Consider the following 20,087-nt stretch of genomic DNA (forward strand, 5'->3'; position numbering starts at 1 on the left):
AGGGACTAAAGAAAATTTAATAAAAAAATTAACTTTATAAAAATTTAATTTTTTTTTTTTACTTTATAATTTTCACACATTTCTACATAACCTGTTAAAAATTTTCCGGTGATAAAAAAGTAGTAGTGTATAGTATAGTGTATAGGTCGTTCCCACCGCGCCCGTGCCAACCCGCGTCACGCTAGACATTGGACTTGGCCACCTATTTTCTTTCCTGCATGTTTGTTATGTCATCCGACATCAGCTATGTCTAATCTGTGTGGCGAATAGCTTTATTACTTGATTTTCGCAGGTCTATTTTAGTCCAAAATACAATTTTATTTACTCCACTGAAGTCATACAAATATGGCACATTTTAATAAATGTCATCATTCCCACTTTAGAGCTTTGTTTTTCTGGGATCAATGACGCAACCAACTATCAAAAATTCCTGTCCCTCTATGTAAGAGTAAAGAACTTGGCATCTTGTATTTGATGTGTTCTTGTATTTCATCTTGCATTTTAATAATTACATTTCATATTATTAGTCAAAAGAAGGCAGAAGTCCGTAATTAGTGCATTGTGAGGTAATAGAGTTATCAATTTCATAGTAGGGGTTATTTAGGACAATAATATTTAAAGACTTGAAACATGGCAAAATATTATACATTATCAAGCGAGGTCATTTTATTAGATTGATCTCGAAATATTTAAACATACAGCCTTGCCCAATGTCATAGGTTTAAAATAACCTACATTTATTTATTTTTCTGGTTTGTTTTCGATCCCGCGACAACAAAGCGTCAATGAAAATAAATAAGTGCCACAGTCCGAAGTCTGCCGGTGCGCGCGCGCACGTGGTCGCCGAAATAGATCGCTTGCCACAGAGTAAGTTGCTGTTGGGCAAGAAAGAGCTGAGATTGCCAGCAGATATCAGCAACTTATTGTTGTTTTTGCTTTTGAATTGTATTCAGACTAAGCAGATAACTAAGTATGGGGAGCACGTACTTTTATCTTTATTGGTACCATTTTTCCATGACTATCTAACAAGATGCACCCACACTCGCAAGTGGAATGTACATTATGTTTTGAAATAGGCTCTTTTCAGGGCGTTTGTACATGTTAATACGATTATATTTTCAGTAGTTATCTACTATCCTTTGTTATTCAGATCCTAACTATTCTTGTTCTTATTCTATCTTAATCGTTGTTGTTGTTGTTGTTAGTTCTGCATCAGTTGCAACTCAATTAAATTATTGACGCTTTAACCTTGACTTTTGAAACTAATGGCACGATGACGAGATTGAAAAAAATATGAAGTCTATTTTCAGCTGTTTTAATTGAATTCCATATTTTTTTTACTCATATTTTAGGAAACGTTATTCACGAGGGACTGTCAACATTGCACACGATGTCAAAAATATTATCCCTTTAAGTCTCGCGAATCGAGACACAACAGAAATCAATTTGTTACGAGGTCTTATGTGACCGCTTGGGATTTGATGGGTTAAATTTTTTTAGTTAAATGGAAATTTTGTTTATTTGGATTTTGTAAGGTTATATAATATAACTAATCAAAATATTGACCCCGCCACTAAGCCGTAAATGCGATTTACTTACGAAACGGCCAGATCCAATTAATCGGGAACCACGCACAGCCTTGGGCCGTAGTACGTAGGGATTATACTAAATAGAGCATTCTAGAACTAAATCACACTGGACTAGCCCTTTAGAAGTGTACGAGTATCATCATCAGAACGTTCAAACTAAACCTTCTTACCCTTAACCATGGGGTTCTACGGGGCAGTTTTTAATAAATAAACATCTTAAAAGGTGAGAAAACCTAAAACATTGGGTTGCCCCAATGTCTAAAAGGTCGTGGGTTCGATTCCCACCTTAGGCAATTCAATTTGTGTCGCGTTTGTGACGAGTAATCCAAACTTAGGATGAATTTGATTACCTGACCATAAGCTAGGTCACTTACCCTACTCTACCAACATAAATATCCCATGGAAATACTACACATAAAGTACTTATTATTATAAAATTGGCGTATAAGGAGTACTTAATCTTACTATCAACGTATCAACCAAATCAAAAAGCTGTTGCGTGTAAAATCTATATTAAATCAGACGTCATAATATATTGTAATGAAGTCTAAAAGCTGTTGTGTGTAACTAGGTTTACAAGCACAGCCTATGGTGTGACCATGCCCTGGAGGTGGCAATTCCGCTTAATTGTTATTAATAGACCTTTGTACTGGTAATAAAATCCCGGCGTCCAGTTCAATGTCAGGGCAGCGAATGATCTATTTCGCGTCATCGATTCGCGAGCGCTCATTGATCGGTAAATTGGATCGATATTGAAACACTTGCGTTAATGGCGACAATAGATTGAAGTGCATTCGCCGAGTAATATAATTTGTATGAATGACGTTAAATTTTAATGGCTTGTACTACATAACGGTTTGGCACCACGATCGAGTTGGAATGGTTTTAGAGTTTCTATTGACTCAGTATAGTTTCTAAAGATACCTAGGTATATATTTTTACGACTAAACATTGGTTAAAGTAATAGGTATTAAGATTTTTGTATTTATTTTTGGTATTATAAGTAGGTAGGTATGGTTCTAAAAATGTACAATGCAGAGCTCTACTTACTACATCTAATTGTGATGTGGTATTAGCAAATTCCTTGTCTAAGAACTACAAATGGTGAGATTATTTTCAGGCGTTTATAACAATAGTCATACCTTTTTCACGCCGCGTTGGGCTAAAGTTCATAGAATGGAATAGTTATCCTGCATCCATTATTCTATCTGCTTCGCAACATCTTGGGAAAGCGCATAGCCAGTGCTCACTAATAGGGTTGATCAATATCTCCTTAAGAGTAGCCGCACACCGTTGATTTTTAGTTGGCCGATAGTTGTGCCCGATTTTAAATTGTATGAAGAATCGGCCAAATCGAATTGGCGTAGTGTGCGCACTCCCTGATCAACTGCCCGACTAAACTATCGGCCGACGAAAAATCAACGGTGTGCGCCTACTCTAACTCTTCAGTCATTAAAACAAATGAATGATCGTAGTCTCAAGTCCCACATGAGGCAGTAAATTTTTGAAGTTTAAATTTTTTTTTTAAATATTGTTGAGGGCGCACACCATCGCCTCTTAATCCTCCTCCTTGGCTGCGCGATACTGGCCACCAAGAAATCCGGTATTTTTTCTCTACGACTAATATTGATGTTCTTTTGTTTTTTTTCTCTTTCTCGACTCGAATTTTCACGCATATTTTCCACGACTCGAATTTGTAAACATTTTGTATATTTAAGTTACCGTGTTTCTCGAGTATTACCATTGAAGTAATATTGTACGTAGTACATTATAACTCAATGAGTATTACCTAGATATTTACAATACCACGAAGCATACGAAACACAAAATTTAAGGCCCATCAAGCTACTGCATATATTTTACAGGTGTAGATTCAAATTGTTTATTGCGTGTCACATTACATATTTTAATAGTGGTGTTATAATAGAGTTAGGAATAGTCAGTTTAAACATCTTTTAACACACGTTCCTTCTGTTCCAGGCTATGGCCTGTTCCAATGGCTGCTGCTCATGTCGTGCGGCGCGGTGTATGCTGTCTGCGCGATCAGCACCACCACCCTCAGCTTCGTGCTGCCGGCCGCGGAGTCGGACTTCAACCTCACCTCCAGCGACAAAGGGCGGCTCACGGCTACGCCGCTTATTGGTAAGTGATAAATACAGGGGGTCCTTATAAATTTCATGCGGCAAACGGATGCTTATGTGGAGTCCATCCATCATATTTCCAAAATCTGGCAATTTTGAAGTGGCCCCTAATATCTAAGATTATATAAAAAGTTATGAGGAGCTAAATTGTAGAGGCTATACTCGTGTCTGTCCGTAGTCTAATGATGAATTCAATGGTTCAATGGTTTTTTTGCGACTACTGGACACTATGTTCATCTTGACTCTATTTAACAACCATATTAAAAGATGCATAAGCCTAATTTATCTCAATTGCACTGACAACAAATGCATAGTATTTTTTTATAAGTTTATAAAGTTTATTTCGGTAACTTTTACACATTTTTCATTACAAGTATTTTGGGCTTCCCATTAAGCAACCAGTTTTGCTTGTGTTAGGAAGCTCCGCTCTTCTATAGTAAAATTAGAACTCAAAATTTTAGAACTCAGTTTACTCCAAAACTCGTTCTTTTGTTTTTAAACAAAAGACTTATACTGTGGACAGGGCACTTCTTCGAAATCGCATTCTTCGGCTGATTCATATGGACAAATTTCAAATTCAATTTTAGGTTTGTAACATAGACTCATATGAAAATAGGTACACCCAATAACATATATTTGGATAAGGGACTCGTTTTTGTAAAGTAGTTTTCAAGATATCGACGTTCAAATATTTTGTGCCCATATGAATCAGAATTTGTTACATATCCCCGTTAATCAAAAATAGAAATAAAATTTATGATATTTATACAGGGTGTTAGGTAAATGGGTATATGAGCCGACACTAGCCCATGTTAACATGGTCATATAAATGGTATGGTGAAGTCAGAAAATTGATATCTTCATTTTAATTATTTTAATTTTCAAACAAATCGGATTTTATAAAATTTATTTTGTATGAAAATTAAAAAAAATAAAATGATGATATCAAAATTCTGACTTCACCACACCATTTATATGCCCATGTTAACATGGGCTAGTGTCGGCTCATATACCCATTTACCTAACACCCTGTATACAATTGGCTCTAAATTAAGAAAATAATCATATTATAACAAAAGCAATAATCTGTTGTTATGATAAAATGCAACGATTCCACAATAATTCGTGAAAAAACATTTTTTGAAACTTTAGTATACATCCATAATATTTTGTCATCATCATAATCATTTCAACTGAACATAAGCCTCTCCCAATGATTTCCATAATGACCGGTTGGTAGCGGCCTGCATCCTGCGCCTTCCTGTGGGAGGACGTTCTACACTGAGCTTTCCGGCACGTAGCTTCCACTCCAGAAACGTGCTATCCCATCGGCCATCATTTCTGTATACTATGTGTCCTGCCCATTATCACTTCAGCTTGCTAAAACATCGGACTATGCCACCATGCGACTTTAGATCGTTTACGGATCTCCTCATTACAGATTCGATTGCATAAAAAAACAAGCATAGTCGTAAGCCTACAGTGAGAGGCCGCTTTTCAGTACAATTTGTCATCACTGATAAACACACACTGGATGTAGACTTTCATCTTATGGCACTAAGGTATTTTAGATGACTCTACTGAGCTGTATCACTTATCCAAGCTATTGTTGTTAAGACGTCCACCTACAAGGTGAAGAAGGTGAGATGAGCTTATAGAGGTTGTGGCAATGGCAATCAGATAATCTCGAAATCATTGGAGGCCTATGCTCAGCAGTATATTATTATGTGCTGTGGACGCCATAAGTGTAGCTGAAATAATAATAAAAATAAATAAATCGTTGGGCAATTTCATACAGCGCCATTTAGCTACAAAATAAGCAACATATATGCTTGTGTTATGGTTGCTAGCTTAACGGATATACTACTTATTTACTGTTTAAACACAAATTATTCTTAACATAAAAATGATAATGTTTTTTTTATTCATAACAAGACCGCAATCGCACCTGGTCTTAAGTGAGATGCAGTCTGGGATGTCATTCTTAGTTAAAAAACCCTTTTTTGGTGCTTGAAAGACCAAAAACTAATTTATTTTATGATTCATATAGGGCCCTGACCATATGAATCACGCACAGATAAATCAGTTTTTTGCCTAAAATCGAGCAAAACTCGTCATACATACAGACTACAGTGTTGTAATTTTTCTACATGATTATATTACCCAAAAGCATCACAAGAAAGACAGATTAGATTTTTAATGCAATAATGTAATTTTATAAAGTAGGCATTGTAATCAGCATGCCACCTGAACCAAGCACAGATGAATCAAGTATTTGCCTTCGTCACACCGGGTTCTAAGCCAACCAGCTCCACGTCTGCCTTCTAGCTCATCCGTTGCAAGATGGGCTTGCCTCCACGCCAGAAACCAGACTCTCATGATTAAAACCTGACCAGTTATGGTCAAGAACAGCTCACGCCATATGAATCAGTATTTTATGCCGGACACTGCTTATTTATTTTTTTGCGAACAAACTAACTTAATTAAAATTATGACACATTTTTTTTGTAGAAGGACAACTCATTAGCTTTCGAAATAATTTTAATTTATATTGATATATCAAAAGGAAAATGCTACATCAACCATTTTGTTCCGGAAAATGGCTAACGGACACACCATATGAATCAGAGAATCACACTTCAAATATTTTTATTTTGTATAAAGACAGCAATTTTGTCAAAAATGTTATTTGCGCCAGATAGGGCTATAGCTAAGCTATACGAAAAAAAATATTGCATGCCATTTTGTAAGTTGGTTACAGAACTATACCCAAAGACATCGAAAATTTTGCCTCCGAAGAAATACCCGGACAGAAGCCTCTCTCAAGGATCTCCACAACGACCGCTCCTTCGCTGCTCACAACCAGGTGCATCCTCACCAGTAGCCTAATTCCACTTATTTTGTTTATAATAGTCAAAATGTCGTTAACGTTTAGAAGTCGCCCTATTGAAAAACAAGTCATACTCGGTCCATTAAGCACTGTCTACACTGTGTCTTCCAGTAAAGAAAGAAAGATAGGTAAATTTATTACAATATACATCACACAAATACAGAAAATTACATACTTAGACATGTCAGAGGCACATAATAATGGAAGAAGAAAAAAATAAAAACAAGAGTAAACTGAGCAGTGCCACCCATTCACCAACAAGATGCCTACTGCACTGCACGGTGACGAAGGCCACAGCGCTGGTTTTCAGTGTGCCCCATGCCGAGTGAGGGTCACGGGCCAATGGTAAAATAAATAAAATAGTAAGCTGCAGTAGGTACTCCAAAACGCCTCGATATAGATAATGTTCCTTCCAGGCATGTGCGTGGGCTCGTACTTCTGGGGCAACCTGGCGGACGGGCGCGGGCGCAAGAAGGCCATCATCGGCGCGCTGCTGCTCGACGCCACGGCTGCTTTCGTTTCCAGTGTGGTGCAGTCCTTCCCCGCCTTCCTGGCTTGCAGGTATCTTGCATTTTAACTTCTATGCTCTTGTGATTAAGGTTTAATATTAGTCACCTGTCTTCCGCTTTGTATTGAGAGGAAAGTTGATGTATTTGGAACTCCTCCTATTCGTTTCGTTAACTAATTCGTATTTTCGTATCAAATAAAGGTCTTTCTATTCTATTCTAATTCCGTCTATTGCTGGGCAAAGGCATCCCCCACAAATTTCAACAACGACCGGCTTGTACGAGGACCAACGAGGTGCTTCACGCCTTGCATTTTTCTTCTGATTAATTTCGTTGCGGGTCCAATGACAGTTTAACTTCCCCCGGTCAATCTGTAGATCCATCCAACTATTGGTGGTCAATTCGTAGATCCTGGTTACATAAGAGATGCAGCGATGTAAACGAGATGTGGAAATTTATAAAATGACAAACCGCCAGCTTATGAGGTCATAAAGTCTGTAGACTGATATCTGCAGGATTGCTACCTCAGTTCTTGAAGTTAGTATTATTAGATACACGAGACAACATTAATTTCATCCTCCCGATCATGACTAATGATTTTAGCATAGTCAATGGTCATCACGCTCGCACTTATCCCGACGTAACTATTGGTTGTAGACTGCACCCTCTTGCAGGTTCTTCTCAGGTTTCGGCATCATCGGCGCCACGGGGCTCATCTTCCCTTACTTCGGGGACTTCCTCTCGCTGCGGCACCGTGACGTCATGCTGTGCCGGCTGGAAGTATTCTGGACAATCGGCACTATTTTGTTGCCAGGTAAGTTCTTGATTGCACTGTACCTCGTTCGTTTCAGCCGAAAGACGTCCACTGCTTGACAAAGCTCACTCAAGGTTTTCCAAAAAGACCGGTCCTGCACCGCTCGCATCCAGGCGCGTCCTGCGACCTTTACCAGATCGTCGGTCCACTTAGTGGGTGGCCTGCCCACACTAAGTTTTCCACACTCGCACTATTTTAGTACAGATTTAAGTGAAAAGGGATGTATTGATTGCGTTTAAACTAAAGTATAAATGATAGGCTCATTTTTGCTGTGGACAATGAAAGCGCATTAGCTTTGGTAAATAAGATAATTTGGATTTTTGTGCTGTTTGTTTAGTTCAATTCAACATCATCTGTTGCTTTAATCGATGGTCCGTTATCTTGAAATGGATCATATGTTTATTTATTCTGTAAACACGTTAAAAGCCAGCAATCACATCTTTTATTTTGCTATCTTCCAGGTATTGCCTACGGCATCATCCGAGGTGAAACATTCAATCTGACGGCGGAAGACGCGTCTTTCACTTACAACTCCTGGAGAGTATTCGTGGCTGCTTGCGGGATTCCCTCCCTCTTGGTGGTGCTATTGCTGATGCCTTTCCCAGAGAGCCCGAGGTTCCTCCTCCACGTGAACAAGGGAGAAAAAGCGCTGCAAGTGCTGAAAAGGATATTCGTGGTTAACACGAAGTTGAGCGAGAAGGATTTCCCTGTGAGTAACTTTTTATCAAACAAGATACCTTTTTCACCTAACAAAATTTTAACTGCACGAGTACAGATAACGGCACATTCGAGACTAAGTACCTACACGTTTTTGTCGTAGATAAGGTTCCACATTGTTTAACATGAGGCGCCGTCTGTACAAGACTGCTTTCAATAGCTTTGGTTTTATCTCTATCTATTTATCTCTAAGTGCTTCTACAAAACTATAGCTTTTAGCACTTTTGTGACTGTTCGAAGAATAGAAGCCTAACCTTTTTCGTAACAGCAATATCATTATGATTTTTCTTTTTTTTTTTTAAAGATTATTAGCAATCTAAACCATAAAAAAACCCAAATTACTAATAGTCCCATTAGCCCCTCGTGTTAAGCTAAATAAGCTTGTGTTACGAGTGGGCTCACCACAATAGTCGAGAGGTCTTTACACCCCTTTACTCATTCTTAACAACAACTGTCTTTTATGTTGTTTGAAGTTATCGCTTCATATCGAAGACTGTCTATTCTAAGCTGTGCCGTCTCTTTTGTGAATTTCTTGCTTTTAATCTTATGTGGTGTTAAGACCTTACCTATACACCCACGAAGTTTGTCTAACCTTCCGCCAAACACTCTGTATAATAAAGTGTATTCCATCTATCTATTTTTCTCAACCAGGTGGAGTCCATGATCAGCTCGGAAGACGGTGAAGAAGAGGAGATAGTCTCAGGCGATAGAGACAGGAACGGCAACGAGACCAAGACTCCCTTGACCTGGAACCAGCGCTGGGAGGCGTTCTGGGTCCGCAAGAAGATGCTGGTGACGCCGCCTTATATCGGCCTCTTGGTGCTCTGCTGCTTCGTAGACTTTGGACTTATGTTCAGGTAAATATCTTTGCATGGACCAAATTCGTACATAAATATTTTTTTTATCCACAACAAGGAAGCTCTTGGCCTGTATTTCACCTTATGGTAAGTGATGATCAGTCTGTTACAAATTCAAATGGCATAGATTCAAAATTCAAATTCAATTTTCAAATTCATAATGTGAATACTTCTATCATTCACATTTTCACTGATGAAAGTACGAATATAATGTATTACGAGCTGGTTCGTGCTAGCCAAATAACGTCCACTGCTGGACAAAGGCCTGTACCAAAGATTTCCACAACGATTGGTCCAGCGCTGCCCGCGTCGTGGTACTTCCCGCGACCTTCACCAGTTTGTAGGGCTGGTTCGTTCGTTCGTTCGTTTCCGCCGAAAGATGTCCACTGCTAGACAAAGGCCTCCCCCAAGGATTTCTACGAAGACCGGTCCTGCGCCGCTCGCATCCAGGCACCTCCCGCGACCTTCACCAGATCGTCGGTCCACCTAGCGTCTTTGATCAGTCTGTGTTGCCAGTGATGTTATACGGAGCTGAGACGTGGTCGCTTACTATGGGCCTCATAAGATAGCTCAAGGTCACCCAAAGGGAGATGGAGCGTGCTATGCTCGGAGTTTCCCTGCGTGATCGAATCAGCAATGAGGAGATCCGTAGGAGAACCAGAGTGACTGACATAGCCCGCAGAATCGCTAAAGTGGTTGGTGGTTTAATTGACTTAAATCTATCCTTGAAATCAGTTTTCACTTCGTGTCTAACACAGGGAATTTTCATCATAATCTGAATCAGGAGTTCATGACACCTTGCATAATCTAATAGAGAAGAATAAAGGCCACTATAGTTTTCAATTTAACAACTTCTTCAATGAATCTTTCCAGTTACTACACACTGATGATGTGGTTCCCGGACCTATTCGAGCGGTTCAGCCAGTTCACGTCACTATACCCGGGCGTGTCGGCCGGCGTGTGCGAGGTCTCGCTGCGCGTCGCCAACGAGACCAGCCCCGCCACCATCGTCGAGAACGTCATCGCGGTGAGTGTGACGTCACTGCGCGCCATGTGTCCCGGACTGTACTTCTAGTATGAACAACTTTCGTCTTCGAATCGTTTGCGTATTCGATAAAATTCGATACTCAACCTTCGAATTAAACGATAACGTCACAATTTTGATTCTCAAAATAAGTTTTGTGCAACCATTTCATACACTAAGTTCACTTTACGACACGTTCACAAGGGCGCTGTTGTAGTTTTTGTACTAAATCTTTTGATGGCGATTCGAGTACGCAAACGATTTGAACTCGAAAGTTTTTCGTGCTAGCCGTATTGTTCGTGCGAGGTCTCGCTGCGCGTCGCCAACGAGACCAGCCCCGCCACCATCGTCGAGCACGTCATCGCGGTGAGTGTGACGTCACACGCCATGTGTCCCGGACTGCTCGTGCGAGGTCTCGCTGCGCGTCGCCAACGAGACCAGCCCCGCCACCATCGTCGAGCACGTCATCGCGGTGAGTGTGACGTCACACGCCATGTGTCCCGGACTGCTCGTGCGAGGTCTCGCTGCGCGTCGCCAACGAGACCAGCCCCGCCACCATCGTCGAGCACGTCATCGCGGTGAGTGTGACGTCACACGCCATGTGTCCCGGACTGCTCGTGCGAGGTCTCGCTGCGCGTCGCCAACGAGACCAGCCCCGCCACCATCGTCGAGCACGTCATCGCGGTGAGTGTGACGTCACACGCCATGTGTCCCGGACTGCTCGTGCGAGGTCTCGCTGCGCGTCGCCAACGAGACCAGCCCCGCCGCCGTCGTCGAGCACGTCATCGCGGTGAGTGTGACGTCACACGCCATGTGTCCCGGACTGCTCGTGCGAGGTCTCGCTGCGCGTCGCCAACGAGACCAGCCCCGCCACCATCGTCGAGCACGTCATCGCGGTGAGTGTGACGTCACACGCCATGTGTCCCGGACTGCTCGAGCGGTTCAGCCAGTTCACGTTGCTCATCGTCGTCGTTATTTCAGCCAAATGACGTCCATCATCATTCATCAGTCCTTTACAGTCCACTGCTGGACTATGAGCCTCCTCCACTATAGTTGAGGGTTTTGCCATAATCCCACGCTTGGCAGAAAGGTTCGAGATCGCAGTTTAAAAGATTGATGTTTCCAGAGAGCGCTTCTGCCCGTTGTCTGTTTGATGTGTCGTCCACTGCTGGACAAAAGCTTCCCCCAAGGAATTCCATAACGACCGGTCCTGAGCTGCCCGCAACCAGGTACTTCCCGCAACATCGGATCGTTGGTCCACATAGTGGGGGCCCTGCCCACACTACATTACTTTATTGCCTTTTGGGTGACCTTAAGCCTTCTAATGAGGCCCATAGTAAGCGACCACGTCGCTCATATTCAGCAGTATCATCACGACTATGGCTCCACTAGTTGAAAACTAGTACTAATCATGAATTAGTTAAATCGGCCGGCCGATTCAGTCGGCTGTTTGGTGTAGTGGTTTAGAACGGACTACTATGCCGAGAGGTCCCGGGTTCGATTCTCGGCTGGGCTGAAATTGAAATGATGAATTTTAATTTCGGTGACGGGTCTGGGTGTTACTATTGTATAATATGTATGTATTTAAACAAAAAAATATGTAATAGTAGTATATCCGTTAAGCTAGCACCCATAACACAAGCATATTAATTGCTTACTTTGGGGCTAACTGGCGTTGTGTGAAATTGTCCAAAGATTTATTTATATTTATTATTTATTAAAATCGGTAAGTACTAAAAAAATGTCTACTTAAAGCATCATGACAATTATGACGCAAAATTTAGTCTGTGGGTAAACCTGCACAGTTGTTTCCAAGAAGCATTAATTGTAATTCATTATTATTCTTTATTCATAGACGGCAACAAGACAAGAGGTGATGGACGACAACGTTTACATCCACACGCTGGTGGTCGCGCTGAGCTGCCTGCCCACCGCGCTCACCGTCGGCATCACCATCAACTACGTCGGCAAGAAGCCCATGCTAGGTGAGCGACAGACAGACACGTCTACAATGATGTTGTGAATCATCTCACTTAAGTATAAGTGTGATTGCAGTCAAATACCTGCCTTTTGTCGAGTGGCGACCACGGGCTGGAAGACGTAGCGTGGGCAGGCCTCCTACTAGGTGGACCGACGATCTGGTAAAGGTCGCGGGAAGAGCCTGGATGCGGGCAGCGCAGGACCGTTCATTGTGGAAATCCTTGGGGGAGGCCTTTGTCCAGCAGTGGACGTCATTTGGCTGAAACGAACGAACGAACGAACCTGCCTTTTGGTGTATAAGAAAAATCTTTCGAATACGAGTATAATATGCATGTATTATACCTATCGTAAAGATGCCCTACACCTTGGTTTGGCTTCACCTTGTGTGTGAAAAAACGCCGAAGATTTTCATCAAAGATTCAAGTCATATTTTGATCTTCGCGCTTGTGACCTAATACTATTTTTAGACATCTTTTACATCATTCATCTTATTAAACAACCGACTTCCACATAATAATATTGTCTGGAGATGTCGCTTCCAGGCGATAATACTTCCTATATTCTGTGTCCGGTAGGTACAATAAAGAGTACTTATCTATTTTTTGAAAGCACTTTCAACGTTTTATTTAATTACTAACTCGAGTAGTCCCGTTAGCCCCTCGGACTAAGCTAAAATGCTTGTGTTACGAGTGGGCTCACGAGTCTAGTAGTGACAAGGATCGAATCCGCGTTCCTTGGATGTCGAGTCGGCTAGTCCGACAACTTCACCGTTCGGCTGTCGTGGCTTTGAGTTATAGTTAATTTCTTTGTAGTCGTTATGGATGTGGCGGGGTTTGCCATAATCTCCACGCTCCACAGAGATCGCAGTTAAAAATATTAGTGTTTATCAGAGAGCGCTCTCTGTTGGGTAGTCCCTAACTCGCCTCTTATGACACCCGCTAATAGGAGGAGGCTCATAGTCCAGCAGTGGACTGTAAAAAGCTGTTATTGATGTATCCACCTTATACGAGTACATTTAAAATGTAATTACACTCAACATCAAATAAATCGCACCTCCCGCAACAAGCACTTTCAAACGTATGCATCCCCACTTCCCACCAATATTGGCACCATTTAAAAGCCTAGTTCTAAGCATCATTTCATTAAAGGAAAGGTTTTTACCCAAAAATGTGTCTTTAGCCTTCTAAAGACACATTTTTTGGAACGGAAGTGACTCTGGATCCTTATCCAGAGTCACTTCTTCAAAAAATAGGCTATTACGCTTGAGCCAACTTTTATGGCTGTAAAACTGTTAATAATAATGTTGTTAACCCGAGTGCTCCCGAGAGTCGGTCAAGACCCTCGTCTTCGGCTTGCCGAAGTGGAATCCGAGAGGGTCTGCAGGACTTTCACCTCTGGCTTGCCTTAACCGGCCGGCCAGAGTGGAGCCGCTAGAGCTATATGCTCCAGGGGTGGAAGTGTTAAAGGGCATAACGCCGCGAGTAACCTCGGAGAAAGCGCAGCACACCTCTCTACACCCCTGAGCTGGCAGACTCCAATGTTGCCCCTCAGTCCAGGGGGGGCCCATTTAGTCGCTGGCTAGTCACCACCTGCCATTTTTTCAGTCCGAGACTATGAACCAGGCAGGTGACCCGTAGTCTCCATCCATAGCCCAGTAACCAGTCCATCCATCCTTCATCCATAACCCTAGTCCATTCTCCAATAACTGCAATAGCTCCTGTGCACAGGCTGGGGCTGGTCTCTGGCTACATCCCATGATATAGTCAGAGACTAGATCCAGCATGTGCACCACTTTCACTTTTGTCGATTATTTTGCGCTTAAAACGGCCTCTACGTGTTGGATCTGTATCCCCACGCAAGCCTTATAAAGGACCGGGCCACTTTTGACCCGTGAGCTCCAAAGCGTACAAACATAATAATAATAAATACACTTTATTGCACACCAAAGATTGTTAAGTTGGGATTAATCGGTATCCGTCTGTTAAAGAGGACACTTGTGATCATTATTTGGTTTTATAACCATAAAATTTGGTCTAATTGATCCCAGAGGTGAGCCCAAAGTTAGGTCTCTTTTCAAGTCACATTTATGGTATATCATAATCATTTATTTAGAAATTAAATGTGTTTTTCTTTAAGGATATTTATTGGGCTTTCAAATAACACCAATATTGTTGGGGCACCATGATTGTGTCAGAAGAAAATCTTTAAAGTTCGCGTCGCGGAAGGTTCGGTTTATTTGATGTTGAGTGTATTATTTGTTTCCAGTATTTATGTTAATAAGCTCCGGGCTGGCGGCGCTGGGGCTGAACCTGGTGCGGTCGTCTCTGGAGAACCTGATCTTGTCGTGCGTGTTTGAAGCCATCGTGAGCTGCACGGAGGCGGTTCTCTTCTGCGTCATATGCGAGATCTTCCCTACTAAAGTCGCGTGAGTATAATTTCTGTGCCATTCTGAGCCGTGTTGACCGAAAATAACGCTTCCATGATCTGCTCATGTCCAAACAACACACATTCTTCTTGTCGATTAATTACGTTGAGGAAGTCAAAATCTGATAGAATTAGTTTTTGCACCTAAGCTTGTTCTATCTTTGAGCATAATGCCTCTATCGGCCCTAAATTATTACCCTACTCTAGCCATGAATTGCTCTATAGATCGTTTCATCCACGAAGACGCGCCCCTCCATTCTTCTGCTAACGTTTGAGTGTTATCCGTACACGCTAAATTATCCATGAGTGCAAACGCACACTACAATAATGACGCTCGGATTGCTCGGATCAAACTCCCCGCACCCCGCGCTTCCCTCGATAAAAATTGGTGGGGCGCGTCTTCGTGGATGAAACGAACTATACAAAGAAGGTATCGCAGGACATAAAATGTATGAAGCTATGTTAAATATCTATCTTAGTAGTCTTGTTTAACGTGGCCTCTCACTATAGGCCTTATACAGAAGCTCAAAGTTGCACAGCGTGCTATGGAGAGGGCTATGCTTGATGTTTCTTTGCGAGATCGAATCAGAAATGAGGAGATCCGTAAACGAACCAAAGTCGCTGACATATCCCGACGGATTAGCAAGCTGAAGTGGCAATGGGCAGGGCACATAGTACGCAGAACTGACGGCCGATGGGGCAGCAAGGTTCTGGAATGGAGGCCGCGTACCGGAAAACGCAGCGTGGGACGTCCACCTACAAGGTGGACCGACGACATCGTAAATATACAATTTTCTGTCGCATAGTATTTAAGCACCTATTTATGTAAATCGTGTATTCTGTACTTCTGCCGCTGATGGACGTCTTGGGTAAAACTGTAAGTCCACAGTGAATTATATAAATAAATAAAAAAATGTAGCAGGGAAGCGCTGGACGTAGGCCGCTACCAATCGATCAACATGGAAATCATTGGGGGAGGCCTATGTTCAGCAGTGGACGTCCTATGGCTGAAATGATGATGATGATGAGTCTTGTTTAATATTCATATGATCTGGGTTGAGTAATGAATGCATTTGGGTAGAATAACGAAATTATGTAATGGGTTGAGCTAGGAATACTAATTTGGGATGAGTGAAGAAATGGGTTGAGTTGTCATGGGTCGAATACGGAATAACCCGATCTTGGGTATTGGCTTGTCCCCAGCGCGACGGCCATGGCGGTGACGGTGATGTGCGGCCGCATCGGCGCCATCGTGGGCAACGTGGTGTTCGGCGCGCTCGTCGACCAGCACTGCGTCGTGCCCATCTACATGTTCGGCACCTTCCTCATCAGTAAGTGTTCCTTTATTATTATTATTATCTCTTTATTCATTTTCCTTCTTATTTTTAATTTTTTTTTACAATGTAAATTAAAAAAAAAACTAAAAATACATTATAAAAAAAAACTTTAAAATATGTAGTTAATCCGCTGGTAGCGGGGCAGGGCCCAAGCTACCGGTGGTCAGGGTCACAGGCTGAGGAACCTCCGGACAATGCGTGAGTGAGTGCCGTGCTGAGGCTCACCGCCTTTTGAATCTGACCCTTGAGCCCAACCATCTAGTGATTATTATTATTATTATTGGTTTTTGGGCCTTTATTTGCGCCAGCTCGACCAAGTTTAATCTATTGTGGCAGCCCTTGTCTTTAGAGTTCACTGCTTAGTCCCGTGTGTGTTCAAGTGTTCCTTTACTATTGTAGAGAATTAAACGGCCTCTGTGGTCTAGTGGTAAGACCACCTGCTTCAGACGCAGAGGTCCCGGGTTCGATTCCAAGTGGGGCCAGAATTTTCTTTCGGTTTGGTTGGCGGTAGAGCTTGTTCTAAGTCTGCCTGGCTAGTTACCACCATCTTACCAAGTATGTCGCCATAACAACAATGTTAACAGCATTGTTGTGTTCCGGCAGTTAGAGGTAAGATAGCCAGTTCCTCCGTGGTTGAGGATTCCGGGTGAAGCTCGCTTCCACCTTCGGCCTGATCGTCACTTACCATCACGTGAGATACAGGCCAAGAGCTTCCTCGTTGTGGATAAAAAAAGAAAGGTCTTAATGGTTCCTTATGATCAAGGTTACTAAACCTTTGTTTGCTGTGATCCGTTTTACAATGTAGGGAATTCGAAATCCTCCTATGTTCTTCTGATTGATTTCGTTGCGGGTTCAATGACAGTTTAACTTTCCCCGGGACAAACTTGACCTTCACTGGTTGGGTTTTTATTGGCGGTCAAGCTGTAGATCCTGGCCACACAGGAGTTGCAGCAGTGGAAACGAGAGGTGGGAATAGTCCCGTTATGACCGGATCAAAGATAGTGCCTTAGCTGCACAATGATTACCGACTGCTTACCGTAATATCAATAAATAAATACCTAATGAATTAGATTTCCGCAGTTTTCCTGAACAATTTTCCTATTTTTCCATAAAGATGACCTTAATTGCAATGACATTTTTATGTTTTCTTGTTTGATAATGCCATGCCAAGGTCAAGTTGGGAAATTTTCCTGCTTTTCTTCATCAGATTTAAATGTAGGTATTTGGTCAGATTCCTGCCTTCTTTCGCAATGTTTTCATTCCCAATCCTATACATGTAAAACAATGTGTCACAAGTTAGATTTAAAAGAAATACGCATGTCTATTATAAGTATTGTAAAAGGCTGTACTAACCATTTTGCAAGGCCATTTTCTTATTAGATTGTAGTTATTTATTTGGTTTCAAAGTTATTTAAAATCATGGCAGCGGCTTATGTCCCGTCGATTAAGCAAAATTGTACCTAAATTATAGTAGTTTAGAGTAATTAACATATTGTTTCCGTGTTTCAGCGAGCGGGCTGCTGTGTATAATACTCCCGAAGAGCACGCGGCCGGAGCGGCCGGTGCTGTGATCGCGGATCGTTTATTTTTATATTATTAAACTAATTATATTGTATTATTACTGACTTTTTATTTATTACTAAAAATACAATAGAATAAAAGGAAATGAAATGGAAGGCAGCCGTATTTGGTAGCCTCACTATCTTATACAGGGTGGAAACGATAAGTGATCACACTCGATTATTTCTAAACTATACAAGATATCGAAAAACTGGTTGCTGATCCTGAAAGTGCTTCACGAGCTCTTTCTAACGGTATTAGTAATAGGTTACAGAATTAACTGGATCTATCCGAAAATGCAATATTTTCAGCCTCCATACTAAATGTATGCCAGCCACACAATATTAAAAGTGTTAATTTTTTTTATTAAATAATAAACACTTAAAATGTACTCGTAAATTGCATTCTTATTTAAAATTATTCATGGAAAACATTGGTTCTAGGCTTTACTTGCTATAATATTATCAAGACATGAGTCCCATGACTGTGACAGTACTAAATGTATGGAAGTTGGAAACATTGAATTTTCGGATAGATCCAGTTTATTTTGTAACCTATTATTGGTACCGTTGAATAGAGCTCGTGAAGCACTTTCAGGATCAGTAGGTAACCAGTTTTTCGATATCTTGTATAGTTTATAAATAATCGAGTGAGATCACTTATCGTTTCCACCCTGTAGACTTACGATGAGTTTCACCACCTTATTTTAACAGTGACTATAACCTTAACCGGTGTTTTTGTATGGAGTTTGAAAGACTTTTGACGTTTGTTAAAATTAACCGGCCTTAGGCAGGGTTGCACCATCCTAATTAACTTTAACGAACGTCAAAAATCTGTCAAACTCCATACAAAAAGCACCGGTTATCGTCATAGTTACCGTTAAAGTTACCTGTGTTAACCGCGTTTGTTGGACATTTAAATCAATTTGATGGCTTGAATAAAAACTTACGTTTCATGCTTAGCTACGATATTCTCAATAAGCATTAGTTAGGCAGAAAGTAGGTAAGTATTATCTATTAATATTGTTTTATTTATGATCTTGTTAGGACGTTCTGGTCAGTGACCCTAGTCTAGATAAACATAAACAAACAAACGTCTACTTTAACATGACATTATCACAAATCGAATATCACATTGCTAAAGTTTAAAACAGTCACATGTAAGTTATCAGCAGTTTTGACTGATCTGGATCAGATAATGATCTGATCTACTTACATCAAAGGAAACTTTATTTATTGTGATCTCATGTTCCAATATAATCGTTAGTGAACAATTTACAATAATGTACCTACTTTACGCATACTTACACTAACTTGCTGACGTCCAAAATTAATAGATAGTTAAGGTCAGCGAGGTCTTGAGATAAAAATTAATATTTCTTAATTTTATCAGCTAATATTAGACTACACATTACAGACTAGAATATTTATCGCTGAAACTGTACTCTTCTAGTCAATTTACGGAATTACTATTTCCAGAGAGCCTACGTTCTTTTAATATGTTTGTTAGTAGAGATAAAATATGTTATAGAAAATAAAATAAAAAACAATGATATAATAAAAGTACTAAAAACTTGGTTGGCAATAAAATGGATTTTGAATTTGACTCTACTGCTGTGGTTAATTTTCTGAATATTGTCTTTGTTAAGTTGGCATATAGTTAACTTATAACTTTAAAAAAGTCTAGTCTCTCGCATTTCAAATAGAGCCTACATTTGCTATGTAAAAGGAGCAGGTTGTTTTGTAAATCGCAGTAGTTTACTGCTAATTAATGGTTTTGCCATTTGCACGTGGTACTGCATAATACTAGGCAATGCAATGGTTTGTTAACTCACAATATATTTTCTGCCAGTATATATTATATTTTATATTTTTATACACAATATATTATATTTTTATATATTTTCTAGTCAGCTTGTCAATTTATAGTGGCGGTGAAATTTTAGTAGGCGGTAGATGCGGGCCTTTTGGCAGGCTTTGAATGATGGTTTTCTCTCTAAATTTAGTATTGTTACGGACAGTACGTACAGTACCTATTTATTTGTAACTCTTTCGCCTCTACTCATGGTCAAACGAAGGTTCAAAAAGATAATCAATTGCGTACTTAATTAGACAGTTTAAACTAAACTGGCCAAGTGCGAGTCAGAAGTTTCTTGTGGGGTCCCATTTATTTTTAATGTTTTTATTATAGCGACATTTTGTAAAAAAATATTTATGTTCTCCATGGGACAGACAGCATAGGCATTAAA

General features: G+C 40.8%; 1 protein-coding gene across 1 annotated transcript in view; it reads left to right on the forward strand.

Moving 5' to 3' along the window:
- Nucleotides 1-17,897, forward strand: part of LOC135077047 (synaptic vesicle glycoprotein 2B-like) — a 45,222-nt gene extending 27,325 nt beyond the window's left edge. The window contains exons 3-12 of the mRNA XM_063971642.1: nt 3,570-3,731; nt 7,037-7,181; nt 7,801-7,940; nt 8,402-8,649; nt 9,309-9,514; nt 10,388-10,541; nt 12,394-12,523; nt 14,784-14,943; nt 16,146-16,273; nt 17,789-17,897. Coding sequence (XP_063827712.1) covers nt 3,570-3,731; nt 7,037-7,181; nt 7,801-7,940; nt 8,402-8,649; nt 9,309-9,514; nt 10,388-10,541; nt 12,394-12,523; nt 14,784-14,943; nt 16,146-16,273; nt 17,789-17,850 — 1,535 coding nt within the window. The 3' untranslated portion in view covers nt 17,851-17,897. The remainder of the gene's footprint in view (nt 1-3,569; nt 3,732-7,036; nt 7,182-7,800; nt 7,941-8,401; nt 8,650-9,308; nt 9,515-10,387; nt 10,542-12,393; nt 12,524-14,783; nt 14,944-16,145; nt 16,274-17,788) is intronic.
- Nucleotides 17,898-20,087: the final 2,190 nt, after the last annotated feature.

This window comes from Ostrinia nubilalis, chromosome 12, assembly GCF_963855985.1.
Source record: "Ostrinia nubilalis chromosome 12, ilOstNubi1.1, whole genome shotgun sequence".
NCBI classification, from domain to species: domain Eukaryota; kingdom Metazoa; phylum Arthropoda; class Insecta; order Lepidoptera; family Crambidae; genus Ostrinia; species Ostrinia nubilalis.